The sequence below is a fragment of the Mauremys mutica genome, chromosome 2 (assembly GCF_020497125.1).
Source record: "Mauremys mutica isolate MM-2020 ecotype Southern chromosome 2, ASM2049712v1, whole genome shotgun sequence".
NCBI classification, from domain to species: Eukaryota; Metazoa; Chordata; order Testudines; family Geoemydidae; genus Mauremys; species Mauremys mutica.
In genome coordinates, this window is record NC_059073.1 from 73,166,197 (window position 1) to 73,184,765 (window position 18,569).

Here is an 18,569-nt window from a genome sequence, read left to right on the forward strand (position 1 = left end):
AATTGTTTAGTGACAGTAGATGCTGAGATTCAAAAAGTTCAAGCTTTGCAACTGTTAAAATGCAAACTGTCAACACCACATGCCAAAATATACAAAATAAATATCCTCAAATCAAATTCTAATAAGTTCTCAAGGAGCATTTTTCTTACTTTGCCTATCTGTAAATTTCAATTATTATCAATGAAATATTTTTTCATCATTTTGTGTCTGTATGATGTTTACTGACATTGGCTGATAAAAATCTAATCCTGCCAAGCCCATTCATATTGGAGTATCTGAAGGCCACATTTACAAATGTAGAAACCTAAGTTGGGCCTGTAAAATAGGCATGCTCAAACACAAACGGATTTGTGTGTTACTGGGCACTTGCATGAGCAATTTCTAATTTTGCGCACAGAAGTGGACATGCTCCTTTAGTTATTTGTTTGCACATGCACAAGTCTATTTAACTGTTGCATTTGAAGTGCTTATATTTGAAATGTTTGCATATATATGCAAATAAATTCATTATACAATTTCAAAAGAACATCATATAATTAATTGAGTTTTCTAACATCATGCTTGCAAAGATTGCACAATACACAACTGTTACTACAATGCAAAGACAAAAGTGTAAGAGTGCATGAATATAGTAGACATAGGGATGCATGAAGGATTGGAATAATAAAGCAATTGTGTAAAGTTTTGTTCAGCAGCCTAAGCAAACAAGAATCTAGAAATTCATTATTAGTACTCTTTGGATTTTGCACATATGAATTTGGCCTACTGACACATGACACATGCTCATTTAGTAACATGGTTTTTTTGGTGGTATCTTTGAAGTGGATAATGGAAGAAGCACCTTAAATCAAACTCTAGTTTAAGTAGGTTCGGTGACTCAGATAAGTTGAACTAACTGATAAAAAGCATAGACGTATAGTATGATTTTCCAGACACTCCGGCTTTACAGTAATTTGCACTGGTATAAGGGAGAGCAGAATTGGGCTGTCATTCTCAGTTCTCACTAGATGGATCCAATATTTAGAAACATTCAAGCACGGAGCTCAATTGTAGTCAGTGTACAAAAGAAATATTGTTTTGGGGATGATATGACTTTTGGGTCTGACCTATAACTTTTAATCAAAGCATCTCAAAATTTTAGGGAAGTTTGGATCTTGACCTAAACTTTTTATGTAGCCCTCAAATGTATAATGGGCCAAAATCCTAGATCCAAAGGTAATTTAATCTTAGGGATTGATAGCTGGATCCCAACTTCTGTAGTTCAATCCACAGCTACATAACAAACACATGGTTATGTGCAGCAATGTTCTTATGTTCATGATGCTGATAAAGAATTATGATTTTGCTTATTTCTTCTTTTTTGCTTAGATTCTAGATATGTATTTGTTTAAAATACAGCTGAATATTATTTCTTCTTTTACACATCGTTATAAAGCACTTTAAGAGCTACAGATGAAAGGATGCATTGTTATTGTTTGTGAAGACCTGAATTTATGGTTCTAGGTTTCCCCTACCACAGTCAATGATATAACACAGAGCAAAGAAGGGCACCTCTCTGCTCTGCTTTACAGTCTATGTTAGTGATAGGGGAGAAACATAGAACCATGTACTCTATTTTTGACATGTAAAATAGCTTTTCTATTCACCTGTAAGGCAATCTCTTCAGTCTTAATTGACCTCATTGTGTCTGGTAACTACATAATATTCCAGAAGATCCCAGCTATAAGAGGAACAACAAGATGAATTAAGTACCACCTTAACTCTGAATGTTCATTGGTTGTATTTTTTAAGTCTAATGTTTAAATATTGGGATTTTCGTTAACATAATACTGCACATGTCCCCAAGGGGTAATGTTTGTATTCCACTTCCCCAGCCTCTCCAAGAGGCAAATCTTGTTCCTATTTGAATAATGGGGCTGCTCACAGAAGTAAGGCAAGCAGGCTATAGCCTTAATGTTGTTTTACCTAAGTCTTCACACTTACATCTTATTTTGACACAAAGGTGCTGTAAGAATGAAAATCCCTTATGAATTTGATTATTGTTCTCAATATGTTTGTTAAATAGGTTGCAAGAGCAATGCTGGGGTCAAATCTTGAGATCCCTGCTCATTTTGACTCAGTCTTTGCTCAGAAGTGAGTAAAACCTGAGTAAGAACCACAGAGTTTATCCCTTTGAATTTTTATGGTAAAAATGTAAATATTAAAGGTATTCTTGTGACAAAAATCAAATAATTTGATCCCTGAGCCTATTTTTTTAGAGCAATCCCGAGTAACCAATAGAAAATGGGCTGGTTTTTAATTTATTCTTCACATAACTTAACGTATGAAATTATAATCTGAAAAATGAATCTGTTTAATGGGGGAAACCACATACATGCAATTGCTAATCAAATCTCTCTTCAACAGCAAAGCATTTTTCACATCCAGTGAAATTTCCTAATCGACTGCCTAGTGCTAGCGCCCACACACAGAGCCCTTGTCATGCCAACTCTTATAGCTACGGTCAATGTAGTGAAGACACCCACATAGCAGCAGCTGCTGCTATCCTGAACCTTTCCACCCGCTGCAGGGAAGCAGCAGAGATCCTCTCCAGCAAACCGCAGAGTCTGGCTGCCAAGGTAGGGTAGTCCAAGAACCTGGAGGGTGTGCTAGCTACTGAAATGTGCGCATAAACTGTCTTTCATGGTAGTGACTGCATTAAATCTCAAAAAGGAGGCTTCTGTTTGCATGCTCTTTTGAAGAGAGACAGAAAAATTTAGTAACGTACTGACTGCTTCTGAAAAAAAATTTGCAGGAATTGGGTTTTAATGATCTTCATAACTCGATCCAAAGTACATGGAAGTGTGGAGGGAGGAGGAAACGCCAAATCAAATAATTTGTTGGTAGGTAATGGAGCTGGGTCTGTTAATGAAGGATTTTTCCTTATCTTGAAACCTGTGGTAAGCAACCATTCCGATGATTGATAAAAATCAGCTGATTAACAGAGGTTTTATAAGAAAGGTGGAGCAGCAGCATATTCATTAGGTCTGCTTATGATCTTTCTTACAGCAGTTGTAGAGTAACTCTACTGACTTCAGTGGAGTTAATTCTGATTTTTACTGGTGTAAGTGAGAGGAAAGCCAAACCCTTGTTTTTGGAGATACTTCAGACAAGTCTCTTTAAGACTGAAGGCCACCTAATAAGAGTAGCTCTTTGTGTGAGTTTCATTGGAGTCATGTTTTTGGTTTGGTCTGAGATGTCTCACTGTTCTTTGTGATTCACAAGAGTCACCATTATGATTTAGTAGCCTTATTTTATGGGACATTACACAGAACCACATTGCTGATGCAACTAGTCAAGATACATTTCTGTGACCTCCTTCATGGGAATAAGAGAAGCATTTTTGTTTATTATTTGTATTGCAGCCCCATTGTGCTAGAAATTGTACAAATACATATCCTTGCCCTAAAGAGAAGATGAATGGTTATAGTTATACAATCTTGCCAGGAGGAAACTGTTAGTGTAAGACAAGACGTACTAAAATAATACATAAAATACTATATTTATACTTGATGTGGGCCTTCAGGATCGATCTATCTATCTTTCTATCAACCACATTCTAATATGTCCATCACTGTCCTATTTAGGCACCAGGCTCAATCTGGCTGGAAGGAGTTTCCACATCTGTAGGCCTACAATGTTCATTGGACTTCCTGCTCTCCACAATCACATAGGCAAATTGGTATTCTTTGTGTGAAATTCCTTCTGTCCGGCAACTGGTGTAACACCTCCTTAGGTGTTCTGAGCTCTGCGCTCCTGCAAAGTGGAATCTCCTATTTTGCTGAGTCTGATTTCCATTTGTCATAGCCAGGGTACTGAAATTGATGTTGGGGGACTCCGCTAAGCAGACATTCTAATGTGGGGCCATGTTCATACCCACCCAGCTAGGCATCAGTCAGCCCAGAGAAATATTTACCAGGAGCCCAGAGTCTGTTAGTGGATTTTTTCCTAGTTGACAGATCCATTTCCGATGTTAGCCACAGAGAGCTTCTTACGCCAGACTTCAGTAGAGGTTTCCTGTCGTGTTGAGAGGGAGGTTGATGCCAATGGTTGAATTAAATTGCTGCCCCAGCCTTTGGCTGAACTCAGTAACAGACCTTTCTTGCCAGCAAAGAGCAATAAAGGGACCATGCAAAACCCAAAGATTTTCTATTCTACACCTGCTTCATGTTTGCCAAATCATGGTAGGTTTGAGTGGGATTGAATATAATATTACAACACTCAGAGACACTTGGGGCACACAGTTTATTCCTTTCTCAGCCCCAGGACTAGCAGCCTAAAAGAAAATCATCTGCATACCTTGTCATCTGCCCGCATCCACTTTTGCCAGACTTTCAGTAGGACACAGTGACAGCCCGGTGCTACAAAACATGAGACAGAAGAATCAGAATTAGCTTCTTGCCAGAACAGAGGCAAGAAAGCTTCAAACTGACTCAGTGGCCAAAACCACACAAATCCCTTTTTTATATGGTTTTAGTGATTTATTACTTTTAGCAAATCGGGATCTTAGAGGAAAATATGTATCTCCAATAAGGGGAGCTATCTTTATTTTAATATGCCGCAACTCAAGTGATTTTAAAAAAATACCTACAACTATTTTTAAATGGTCCTGAATTTTTGTGATGGACATTTGCTGTGGGAACATTTAACTATTTGCACATCTTACATATTTTTCAAATTGTCTAAAAGATCCTAAGGATTCTATCTACCATATATTGCATTTGTGCACAAATAATACAATAACAGCAATAGATTCATTTGACACAACTGCTATTTCCTTTATTTGTTCTCAGCAATACACATAGGTGCCACACCTGAAAAGTTTTGTGTGAGTGGCTTAAATTGGGGACTGTGTAACTCCAGATCCCTGGGCCCTGCTCATACACCCTGTCCATTTGCCAAAAAAAAAAAAAAGCAGTACAGACAGCACCACTGCAGATCAAAGCTCCATGACTTGCAAGGGTCTTTATCTTCTGCATGGCTTTTAAGTATTGTCCCACCTTTGCACGATGGCATACCTTGCTGATGTGAGTGATATGGATGGATGGATCTGGACTGGTTCTGTTGCATTGAAGTTACTCTGTGTCTGCAGAGGCAGCGGCAGGATTTCTTCTCAAACAGTAGCTGAAAGTGCATATCTGTAAATATATCTGAACAGTTTATTTTTACAAAAGTCATTCCCAGTGCTGTTTCTGGTATTTCATATCTGCCAAATTTTGTGTCTTGGTTTCTAAAATTTTGTTCATTTCTTAGTAAGCATTTGCCCTTTTGCCTTGAAAATGGGTCATTTTTCACTAAAAATATCCAATACTTACATGGGAAAATTACATTTGTTTTAAAAAAATAGCAAGTTTCATTTTGTTGATGAATTTGGAATATCTTCAACTATGTTGGAAAAACTTCCTGCATTTCTGGGCTTCAGGGGGAAAGAAAGGTGAGTAGCCTGAGCTAAATAAAGGAAGAGGGGGAAATTCACATTATACTTTTAGCAGTGCTCTTGGCCAGAAAAGTAGCACAGTGACAACTGATGTACAGTATGGATCGACCATATATAACTATAAAAATTATCTCATGATGGACTGGGTTTACTTTCAGTCCAAATTAATTTGGATTCCAAGTTCCTTCAATTAATTTGCAGCCAAGTGCATACAAAATATAGTGGCCATCCTGGAAACCTTTACCATTTTTTTAAATAGGTACTATTACTGTGATATTCACAGGGCTGGAGCTGGTTTCTAGATAAAACCACCTGAGATTCTGCTACACTGGGCCCCTGAAATATAGAAATGATACAGATACAGTTCTCAACCCAAATAAAAGAATCAGGCACTGCATCGCAGTCTCACAGCATAACTGTCTGCACATAGGGCCCAATCCAACTGCCACTGAAGCAAATGGAAGTTGGGTCATTGGAAGTTGGGTCAGGCCCATATTCTCTAGTACAATGCAAGTGCACATAGCAGGTCTTGTCAGAAATTTTCTCTGTTTTACAACTGTCACCACTGCTGCCACTCACAGAGGTAGAAGCATGCAGTACGGTCTATCTTTATCCTCATCACTGCTGCTTGCCAAGCATTCTGTTGAATGTTTTGGTGTTTTTCCCACCTGTTTAGACAAAATGGCATATGCACACAGTGCCTTGAAAGAAAACAAAAAAATGACACTTGCTTGAAATGTTTGAAGTTCAAATACTGTTGTTGTTTTTAACAAAACCCGAAAACACAAACTATGTCATCTGTCCATTCTTGGATATTGATGATGACGACTGCATCAGTTATGTAGATAATGCAGTTGATTGGCAGCATGCTTACCAGACAAGCCCCTACCTCAAACATCTTAAAATCTGAATACAGAACACTCTGCTTGCAGAACCAGGCCAATGGCTAGCATGACCTTCTGAAGAAAAAAAGGACACACTGAATAGCTCTAGCTGTTGCATTGTTACACGGCTGCAGATATTGTATCGTTGCAGTGTTCTTCTCTTTCTTTCTTTCTTTAGTTTGCAAGTTGCTCAGGGCAGGGACTTTTTGTGTATGTCTTTTTGTGTATGTCTCAAACAGTGTCAAGGGTAGCATAAGATCCTGATCTTGCAAACACCTACACCCATGCTTAACTTTAAGCATCTGAGTATTCCAGATGACCTCTATGGAAGAACTTGCATGCTTAAAGTTAAGCATAGGTGTAAGTCTTTGTAGAACCAGGACCCAAGTGCTTACATTTTTTTAATAATTGTTAGCAATCCTTCCTCCCTCCCCCCCTACCCCAGCGTAATGCCTTGAATGCAGGCACATTAGGAATCACATCCATTCAAAGAGTAATATAGTGTGCACACTTAAAGAATTCTTGCATACCTCTTGCATCCGACGAAGTGGGCATTCACCCACGAAAGCTCATGCTGCAAAACGTCTGTTAGTCTATAAGGTGCCACAGGATTCTTTGCTGCTTTTAAAGAATTCTTTGTGATTTTATAGATTTATTGGTTCCAGAGATATTTCTTATATTGAAAATGAAGAGTATTTTAGAATAGTAATAACCAGACTCAGCCTTCCAAGTGCATCTATTGCACAGTGGGAAAACAAAATAACAGGTGTTTTTCTGTTTCTGGACAATCAAAGAACGGATAGAAAGCCCTACACGTTACAGTAGAACCTCCCTAAGACCCCAGTTCTGCAATAAGAATCATGTGGAAACAATGATTCACCATGCTGATCAAACTGTAGTGTAAAGGCCTAACTTGGAATTGTTACTTCAGAGACATTGCAGAATATTAAATATTGTGAGTTACCAGATGAGCCAACAAACACAAAAGCAAGGGATAAATCCATCATACATGGGCCATACCTTGTTCATTTAGTAGATTAATGTAGTTCAGTTTTAATGGTTAATGGCAATACTTCATAGTGTATTAGGAAATGTTCTGTAATATATTTTATAAAAATAAAGAAGTCATATTGTGAGACCTCACGACAAAGCATAGCTATTAATCTTAGCTATTAAATCTTTGCTGTGAAGTGGCTAGTAATTTGTGTGTACAATTTTTGTGGTATTCATATTAGCGTGGCACTTCTGCTGTATCTGTTTCACTGCACAGATCCTAGGGGAAAGGGGAAATATGTTTTAGTCATTTTTCTCTCATTTTTCATTCTAAACTCCTTTTTCCAGCTGCTTCTCAGACCTGTGGGGGTGATTATACTCTCATTGTCATCGGAGTAAATCAGGAGTAGCTTGAATGCCATTAGCATGGTTCTGTTCTCACATTGGTTTTGCACTGTTTTCACTTTATTGTCTTCACAGAATTGTTTCCTGGTTTACATCAGCATAAATGAGATCAGACTCAGGCCCTTTACTGATTTAATATAGGGAAGAATCAGGCACATGAGCCTTCATTGGCCAGATATATTTTATACTTCTGTAGTTTATATACTTCAGTTTTTAAGCTAAGAACTTGTACATTTTACATTGCTATGGTGAACTTATTTGAAAGGTGTCATGGTGTGAAATCAAACAGGCCTGCTCTGGCCCTCATTAATTTCAGTAGGATCAAAATTGGGTCTTTACTGAAGTCAAAACTGCTCTTAGAACAGGAACCAAATATTACAAGTCAAATATATGTTCCTTCTATTTTTATTTCATAGCTGTAGTCTAACAAAAACTTTTGGCATTTTTGTCTTGTTAAAATGTATTTAAAATAAATACTGGGAAAATAAGTAAAGGAGACATATTCAGAGGAAGGTAGGCTGAGACTAGAAAAGAAAATTGGAACAGTCTCTGTGACCATCCTTTTTTCCTCACCATTTGGAGTTTGCAATGAATGCAGCAGAGTGTCAGAATAAAAAGCCATGCTGTAAATTTGTGATCCATCCGACTATGAGCAAAAGGGAATCTTTTTCCATTACTATATTTAATTGTTGTGTGCATCTGTGAGCTCACTAAAACCCCATCTGTATACTATTTCACAAATGCATACAATCCATGCTTTTTCTGGTTGGAATTTGGTGCGCGTTGCACAACCCAACTTCTGTGTGAATTTTGGGAAAGCACTGGAAAATCTCTTAATAGCCACATCAGTAAATGTTCTTCCCATCAATCAAATCTCATTGGTGCAGTGAATGATGCCTTATTTCCAGTGATGATATATATTTCCTGACATTTTGCAATCTGCAATTTAATTTGGGAGGACTATGACTGGTTTTATTCAATTTTTTGTTGTTGTTGCCTTCAGAGTAGTTGATATTTTGTCAGTGACAGAGAATCTGCACTATTTATGATTTTTTGAACTATAAAAGTACTGCAGCCCAGTCACATGGCTTCTTCTCCTAAGCCATCTGTCACAGAGGTCTGGAATTTTATGTGAATATTGGTTGTGCAGACTTAACTCAAGTTTTCTTTATTATGAAAAATGTCACCAACTACAATATTTAGCATTTTACTTTACATTGGTCATTAAACTTGATTACAGTAGCTCTGTTTCATTGCTATAGTTACATATCAACTGTGAAGCCAAAAAACGCTGGGGCAATCATGGCCAAGCTATATTGTTGGATCCTGGAGAATGTACTTGGCAGTGATATAGTTAATATCTTGGATTTTTGTAACTAAGGTTTATTAATGCTGGTATAAAAATGTATTTGATATTATACAGATGGCATAAGATGTTGTGGTTACTAAGTTATTATCCAGGATAAGCTGTACTGTCAAATTCAGGGCTTAAAACTATCACAGGAGATTAAACTATTTACTAAAAAGGGGCAGAAAGATATAACCAAAGCGTCTTAGTATGAACATATTAGAAGTGTATTTACTTCCCATAAATATAATAGTGCATAGCTCTCTTTAAGCTGAGTGATTGAAAATGTGAACTTTGCCATGCAAGAGAAACAAATACAAGAGGTGCCTTTGAGTTTCTAAATTGTGCACAAGCAGCTAGTCGAGTAGTCCTTGGAACTAGGCTAGTGCCTCTCTCTTACGCTTTTAGCTGGTCAATGGCGTGAGGGTCCCACAGCAAGAGTTGATCATTAAGTTCTTCATTTCCAGCAATGCCTAGTGACTTTGTATGTTTTGGTCTCAGGTGCCCAACTTGAGGCACCTCACAGAAGCCTGATTTTCAGAAGGCGGGTGTTCAACAGTTCCGAAGATTGGTTTCCTTTAAGGTGTCTCGAGCTGGGCACCCAAAAATTGACCCATCCCAAATCACTTATGACTTTTGAAAATGTAGGCCTGGATCACTGGCTACCATCTGCATTGGCAGGCTGCCAACAATTACGCTTGAGGAAACTGCTTTCCTTTGCTGAAGAAAGTCTAGATGGGCAATAGTAACACTGAATTGTTGGGTGGTCTTTAAATGCTTATAAAGGCTAGGAAGTTGCTAATTATGTTACCAAATCTTTGGCCTACTTCAGTAAAATGACATTACTGCTGCTGGTACCATGATTTGAAGTAGATCACAATGTGAAAGTAACCTTTGTTACTGAGTCCAACTTACATAGTCACTCTATGGTTAAATGCACATTGTGATTTCATTTCTTTGAAAATGGTGCCAGTGAAGGATTAGTACATGGCTACCTGGATGGTGCCTGTGCCCAATCTGAGTCCATCCAGGGTGGCCTATCATACCATCAACACTGAAGCAGAACTCCACATTGCTTTGTATTGGATTGTAAACTCTTTGAGGACGTGACTGTCTCTTACTATAGTTATATTATGGTTATACAGTACCTAGCACATTTGGGCCCCAAGCCCTAACTGGGGCCTCTGGGCCCTTCTGCAATACAAATAATAAAACAATAACAATGGGAACATATAGTGTTAACTGCAGACATCTTTGTACTTACTGCCTGATAAGTCATCTTTACTCTGATGTCAGCCCATAACCCCAAAGCCAGTATTGGCCTGTTAAGACTGGACAATCTATGCAATAAGGCTGCATAGGTCTCTGCTCTTCCAGAGACCAGAAAGTCATACAAACTCACAGCCTGAACCCAGATTCTCATTCCATGGTCCCATTTGACTAATAACTGTGAGCTGTGGCAGAAGGTGACTCTTCTGATATTCCCCCATCCATGCACATATAACGTTGTTCCTTGATTTGAGAGCTGCCCTTTGGCGCCACCTCATGGCTTTTCTGTCCATGCAGAGGGGATGGGGATGCCTAGAGGCTGTGGAAACTCCACAAACAAGTGACAGAGAGATGGTTTGCAATTTCTTAAATGAGGTTGTAGACAGGCCAGGTGTGTGGGTGATGTGTTTTCAGAGGTGAGAAACCCAACAGGCAGGGGGAGAGCTTGATTGTTACTTCAGATACTGACAAAACCTAGGGTCAGCCCTGCCCAAATTATATAGTACATAGGATGTATATTTGTAACCTTTATTACTGAGTCCAACTTTAAGGACACAATTGCCAGACCAAGAATTCTGTCTTATATTCCGCTTTTATGGTCAGCTGTGGAAGGAGAGGGGGAGGGAACAAGGAGCCTTACCTTCCCTGTGCTCGTAAGAAAGGCAGTAGCAGCCCCTGCTACCAGGTCTCAAGATGACATAAGGAGAGAGGGAGGGGCAAGGATGAGGCCTACCATAGGATACACACACGTACCAGCCAACAGAACTAGCCCATTGAAGAGAAGAGTGTATGCTATATGCTGGAGATCTCTGAGAGGAATCGTACATGGTGCCTCCTGGAGCTCTCCCTATGCTGGTGTGGCTCTACCCTGCTCCTATTGCAGGTCTGTGCCTTAATGGCACAATCTGGCACTTGTTTTGTAGTAAATCTTTTAAAATGTGCTTTCCAAGTCAAATTCTGCTTAAGGCAATATGTTATTTTCAGTGATGTATGAAACATCAGGGAAAAATTCTCCTTCATCTGTTTTAGCACATTTCCGCCCCCCATGTTACAGATGTTGTAATATTTCTGGGGCGTGAGGGAGGAGATGGTGGAAATGTAATAATAATGCTGTTGATGAACTAAGCAGTGCATTAATGCTTTAACTGTGAATGGGGGTCATAGTTCTCTCTAAGAGTAAAAAGATCAAGAAGATTTAAAGCTAAACTTTTTTTAAATAAACTCAGATTTAGCATGTATAGTTTACATTTTAGAAGCATCTTATTTAAATGCTACTTACTGTGTTTAAGCTCAGAAGCCTGCAGAGCATTACTGAGGTTACACTTAAGTCTGCCTAAGAATTAAACATTAACTGATGTAAATCCAAAAGCTGGTTTTAGACTCAGATAAATTTAAATAAAAGCGTGCCTTTACAATTATCCGTTAAAAGCACCACATGGCTATGTTGCAGACTCAAACTGTGCATTGTCTAAACATTTCTCTATTTCCTGTTGTATATCAGGGAGCTGAGATAGAAGTGGATGAAAATGGCACTCTGGATTTGAGCATGAAAAAGAACCGAAACCAGGACAAGGTTATGCCTCTAACTTCTTCCAACGCAGCACTTCCCACTCCTTCTTCTTCTCCCTTCAAAACAAGCAGCATTCTGGTAAATGCGGCCTTCTACCAGGCTCTCTGTGAACAGGAGGGCTGGGATACGCCAATCAACTATAGCAAGACACATGGCAGGAAAGAGGAAGAGAAAGAGGTATCATTTCAGCTTTTCAGTTAGAGCAGTTGAAGAACTGACACTAAAGCCCTCTGTTTCAAAAGTGGCCTCTAATCTTGGGTGCTTGAATGCCCAGCTTGAGACATCCTGGCCTCCATATTCAAAAGTGATGACTAATTTGGAGTACCCAGTTTGATACATCTTAATGAAGACTGATTTGCAAAATGTGGGTGCTCAGCAGTTTGTGAAAATCAGGCCAATTTTAATGGTGTCTCAAATAGAGCACATAGAATCATTAGTCACTTTTGAAAATCTTGGCCCTAACGCCTTACTTTTAGAACTGCTGGGCATTTGTAAAGCAACTGTTCATTTTAACTGGAATAATGGGGCATGCAAGTCTCTCAACCTGTGTAACCTAAGGTATACAAAATTAGAACCCATTTTTGAAAATGTATCCCTTCTCTCCAGTGTCTGGAGGGTCATTACTTAACTGTAATATATTTTTGGTCTTTTTAAAAATGTCCAAGTAACCTTATAATTTTGAAGTGCAATGTAATTCTTCCAAGCAACTTTATTATTTTGTGCATTCCAGACATTTCTGTGTTTGGGTATGTATAAATATAGGCATGAAATCCTACAATAATTTTTCACTGGGACAAAGTATTATCATTTCTTTGACACATTTCAGGTGTGCATTGCTCACATCATCCCATTGTGAGTCTTGCAGGGTCCAAAGATTAAAATTCCAGAAATGCACACTCCCCAATAGATTGCTGGGATTAGGGAATATCAATTGAGATAAATAGCCCCAAAATACAAAAACCTTAATAAATCACCCAAAACAAACTCTCAGAATGGGTACAGGAAGCTGCCATGACAAGACTCCACAAGACAGGCTGCCAGATGTTAGCTGGTCGTATGGTAGCTGTCGTGTCTTTGTTTTGCCCCTTTTGTGTATTTTTTTTATTCACTGCTGGCAGCAGAGTGTCCTTTGGTTTTCTCATTCCTTTTTTTGACTGCAAGTTTCTCCTGAACTTACCTGCCAGAATAGGGTGCAGAGAAGGTTTGGTTGGATTTGTTATCATAGTGAAGAATATGCATAGGCAGCTAACTAAATGAAATCTTGGTAATGGACAGAGATGGGCCTGAGTTGCAGAGTTCTGTTCCAGACCCAAAGTTCCCCATAGTTCAGATCTGGCAATTTGTTCAGGGTCAAATATATGGCCCTCCCATTTGTATTTGCATGAAGTAGAAAAGTAGCACTTTAGCATTGTAGTTATTATAGAAATGGGTTTTTTTCTGAATTATCATCATTGGTGAACTTTAATAAAGTAACATATTCAACAAGGATAGATCTAGCTAGAGCTGAGGATGGGGATTCACCTCTAGTATTTCAAAATGCCTGGAAGAAAAAGGGTATCAGTCATGTGAATAGAAAACTCTCAGGATGGGTGCACAGGGCCACCCAGAGGATTTAGGGGGACTGGGGCAAAGCAATTTCAGGGGCCCCTTCCATAAAAAAAAAGTTGCAATACTATAGAATACTATATTCTCGTGGGGGACCCTGTGGGGCCTAGGGCAAATTGCCCCACTTGCCCCTCCCCCCCCCCCTCCCGGGGAAGCCATGGGAAAAATAAACATTTAAAAATCTTCCGCATCTCAGCACAAACCCAGTTTTGAGAAAACTTCTTTTCACGTCACCTTTACAAGGTATCACTGGTTCTCAGCATCAGCTAGTGCTAAAAGGCACTAAAGCTCATTAAAAGGGTTGGACAAATATTTTCCGTCAAAACTTTTTTTGGATCGAAAACTAGGGGTTTTTAAAAAGCAGAAAAAAATCACGGACAATGTCTGCTTTCTTTCAAAATTTGTTGTGGATTTTTTAATTGAAAAGCTGAAATTAGTCTGCCAAAACCTGAACATGGATTGGGGTTTCAGAAGTGTGTGTGTGTGCTTGCTGTGTTTGTTTAAAGAAACAATAAAACAATTCTGCTTAAAAAAAATCCCAAACCTTTGAACCACCTCAGCTTGTGACCAAATGCCTGAGCCCATCCAATCAGAGATTTTTCCAGGTTTCTGATACTCTGCTGGCTTCCTTGACTCATATCTGTCTCCATAACTTTGGGTTCATTTAGCTCAGAACATAAGAATGGCCATACTGGGTCAGACCAAAGGTCCATCCAGCCCAGTATCCTGTCTACTGACAGTGGCCAATGCCAAGTGCCCCAGAGAGACTGAACCTAACATGTAATGATCAAGTGATCTCTCTCCTGCCATCCATCTCCACCCTTTGACAAACAGAAGCTAGGGACACCATTCCTTACCCATCCTGACTAATAGCCATTAATGGACTTAACCTCCATGCATGTATCTGTTTCCTAGAGACTGGCTCCACAGGGTCCCTCACAAACTGGAGACGGTTACTGTGGGTTTGTCTTTAGTATAGACTATGTACATACTCCACGAACTGAGCATTTGAGCTTGTTCCAGAATCTGGGATGAGCCTATGTTGTCAAAACTGAAATGCTCAAAATAGCACATGCATGTGAATGGACACAGGGTGCTAAAATTAAATTAACCCAGAGGTTCTCAAACTGGGGGTCAGGACCCCTCAGGGGGTCATGAAGTTATTACTGGGGGGTCGCGAGCTTTCAGCCTCCACCTCAAACCCCGCTTTGCCTCCAGCATTTATAATAGTGTTTGTTTTTAATATATAAGGGGGGGTCACACTCAGAGATTTGCTATGTGAAAGGGGTCACCAGTACAAAAGTTTGAGCACCAGTGAATTAACCCCTCTCTGTAGCTCGGGGAATGCAGGGGGGGTCTCCCTTAGTAGGGTTGGGAAGGAGGTAGGTGGTATAGGATATTGCTCTTCTCATGTGATCCCTCCCCAATGGAAAAGATAACAGCTTGGCTCTTTGTGTTAAATAGCTGTCTGCAAGCCTCAAACTGCTGAATGAGCTTTAGGGTACGGAAGGCTGTGTCTCCTCAAACAGACTGGCCCTGCCCCCATCTGACCCCCACCCACTTCCTGCCCCCCGACTGCCCCCCTCAGAATCCCCGACCCCTCCTGCTCCTTGTCCTCTCACTGCCCCCCCCGAGATCCCCTCCCCAACCACCACCCCGGGACCCCTCCGTTCCTGTCCCCTGACTGCCCCGACCCCTATCCCCTCCACCGCCGCTGAGTCCTGACAGACCCCCGGAATGCTCACGATCGAATCCCCCTTCCCTGTCCCTTGACCACCGCCCAGAACCTCTGCCCCCTCCCTGTCCCCTGACTGTCCGCCCAAGCCACGCCACTTTAGCTTTGTCCAGGACTGGGGCAAATTGCCCCCACTTGCCCCCCTCTGGGCGGCCCTGTGGGTGCAGGCAGTTGCCATGACGAGACTCCACAAGACAGGCTGCCAAGTGTTAGGTGGTCTTATGGGAGCTGTCGTGTCCTGGACAGCTAAGTGCTGTGATCCCCACTGTGCTGATGCTGATCTGTAACCCAGGGTTAAGCGTCTAGAATAACAATTTTTATTGAGAAAAGACAGACAGTGGCTGGAGAGTGGTTTAAATTATGTAGTGAGTAAAAGTACCAGATTCTTCCCTGCAATATGGCCCCTTTGTGCTGCACTGCCAGCAGGTATATCCAGCCTTGAGAAAATTGTCCCAGTGCCAGGGAATCCACTGGTATTGCAGACCTGGCAAAGAGCTCTCATGCACTCCTCCTCCCTGCTGCCAGCGTAGCATAGAATAGGGATCATGGCTAGAGGAAAGAGGGCATGGATAGAATACCCCTATGCCACGCTGTTCCTCTACTGCAGTTTTGGCCAATTGTGGTATGGGGACTGGCCCCAGGCACTGCATAAACAGCATCAGTGACATCACTGAGGAGGCCACAAAGTTGAGTATACAGCCATCTTTGCACCCCACCACCTCAATGGACTGCACTGTGTGCAATTTGTCCCTAATCAGAGATCTGGCCCAAGACCTTTGCTCTGAGCTTTTCTGCTCCCAGAGAACATTGACGTGTCCAATGGTCTCCGGGCCAATGGTTCTGTTTTGCAAGTAGAAGCCTGGCAGTTATCCCCATGCAAAGCAAATGAATGATAATATCTATTTCTAATTCATTGTTATCTGGTTCATATGCACAACAGTTGCTTAATTTTGGTGGTAATTTCCAGAAAATATTGTCTTTCTCTCTCTTAGTGAAATAGCCTGTCCAGATGCCCCCTAAAAAAAAATATTCTGAATTTGGAAAAAGCTCAACATCTCTCTAAAAAGGAAAGCACCGAGAAATAACCAGAGCTGTCAGTTTAGTTCAACTGTCAGTTCTCCAAAGATTTCAGGGCTTAAAAATGTTAAAAGTGCCAGATGCTATTATCTGTTATTCATGTTACCATTATGTTCTGGTCTTTGCTGAAATCAATATAAACTTCCATCTGTACATTAATGGAATTTCATTACTCGCTTGCTTTCTTTTGTGCCTGTGCGTGAATACACACACACACTCTTTGTAGAAAATGGACCTCTGGTTCTGATTTTTTAAAAATCTAATATGCTTTAGAATTCTAATAACTTTTAATTCTAACTCTGCTGTCTAGAAATTGTACTCTGCACTTAATTAGCTGAGATAAGTATCCACCCATTTTCTGTTACCATAAGTGAAAAAAAAAGGGGGGATGGATGATGGGGGAGAGTTTCTTTGACCCATTCTATAAAGTATTTATGTCACACAGTAAATATGAAATCCAACAGAGGAGTGCACAGCCCAGGTACCTGGTCTACATGCTCATCCCTATATGTGTGAAGCCAAGGAAAGAATTATCCGCTCCAACTTGCAGTAGTAGCTTGCAGCTGCTAGTGCTGGGTATGGGCAGGACTAGCTACTCAGGGGCCAATGGACAGCCCATACATGTGTTTATTGCCAGTGGATCTGCATGGTCAGGGGCCAGCTGGCCATGAACATAGCCCAGTTTGCCTTTTCCAGCCTCCCCTGGCATGCAAGGAACTTCAGTGTCTTTCTGCATGGCCCCTTTGCATCATGCCTCCCTTTTAGTTACTACTGTAATTTTTAACTTTCCCAGCGCCCAGGATTTCATGCTGCTTGAATAATAACAGTATCCCCCAAACTATTAAGGGAAATTATTGGTTTAAATGTTTGTCTCTGTTCTTCTTCAGAAATATACTAGAGAATATCAACAGGAAAAAGACAGGGTTTTTTTTATCCCCTTAATCTCAATTAGCACCTTTTTCATGCTATGTGCTTCCCTTTAAAACATGTCTTCCTTTTGCAAAGAATCTGAGACAAAAAGTTTATTTACAGTGGAATTAAGATTGTAAGAAAGTACCTGTTAATATAAAAGAGTATTATTACATTATTGCAACACAGGGAATTATTAAAATTGCAATGCAGGGAATTCATAGTTAACATTTGAAAACCCAAATGTTTGGAAGTCAAAATATTCAAACCAGAGTTTGAATATTTTGACTAAGCAATTGCTTAGGGTCCCAAGCAGCTCACTGGGGCCCTCTATAACTTGCAAGCAACATTATCTAATGAATGTATGTGCTGCACACATCAGTCACTTACACACACACACACACAAACAAACCCAGGTATCTTCCACTTGATATAAAGAATAAATCCCTTTGATGGAAACATTAATAGGTCCCTTATCCTCTATGTGAGTCAGCCACTAGAGGGCAACATAAAACACACATAAAAGGCAGTCTGCCTGGAGCAGGAGAATGGGGACATTAAGCCTGGCTTGTGAGGTTATTTGGGGTCTCTGGCCCTTGCTGCAGGATGCAGGGAGGTACCAGTCTCTAGTTTCTGATTAATGATGGATTAATGATGGATTAACTCTTCATAGGCAGTTACAGTGCTGAGGTTCCTCTCTGACAGTAGGAGTCAACAGTTAGCACTTGAAAAGTACATAAGGAAGGGTGGTCAGAGTAAAGGGCAGAGATCAAGATGATGGGAGAAATGCTGACCCCTTTGAAATCAATGGCAAAACTCTGATATTTACCCTTTGGAACAACATTTTTTAAATTTCCTGATTTTCAAATGATGCTTTTTAACATTAACTCCAAATTGTATTTACTTTCACAGGTGTAGGTTTTTATATTTACTTTTTAATAATGTTTTAAATTAATAAATATTTATGTTATATTAATATTAAATTGAAGTAAAGTAAAGTAATAGATAATTACACCTTTTGGCTTTTTTAATGTCTTTATCTGAAATTTTCCTTTAAAAACAAAATCCCTAAAGCCTAAAATATTAGTTGAATTTCCTCCATTTAAAAGTATTAATAATTACCATGAAAAAACTGTGTAGAAAAAAAATGAAGAAAAATATTTGTACTCTCTATGTTAGTTATAGTAGCATATGAGATGATTCCCAAACAATCTAACCTCACAAATGCAGTTGTAAAAATTAGCAGTAATTGATTTATCAATAATATGACGAGGTTTATATGTGTGTATATATAATAT

The 18,569-nt window shown here is 39.8% G+C and overlaps 1 protein-coding gene across 1 annotated transcript in view; it reads left to right on the top strand.

Annotated features, from left to right (window-relative positions):
* ST18 (ST18 C2H2C-type zinc finger transcription factor) overlaps window positions 1-18,569 on the top strand; it is a 219,791-nt gene that overhangs the window by 179,079 nt on the left and 22,143 nt on the right. The window contains exons 14-15 of the mRNA XM_045005759.1: window positions 2,407-2,618; window positions 11,877-12,122. Coding sequence (XP_044861694.1) covers window positions 2,407-2,618; window positions 11,877-12,122 — 458 coding nt within the window. The remainder of the gene's footprint in view (window positions 1-2,406; window positions 2,619-11,876; window positions 12,123-18,569) is intronic.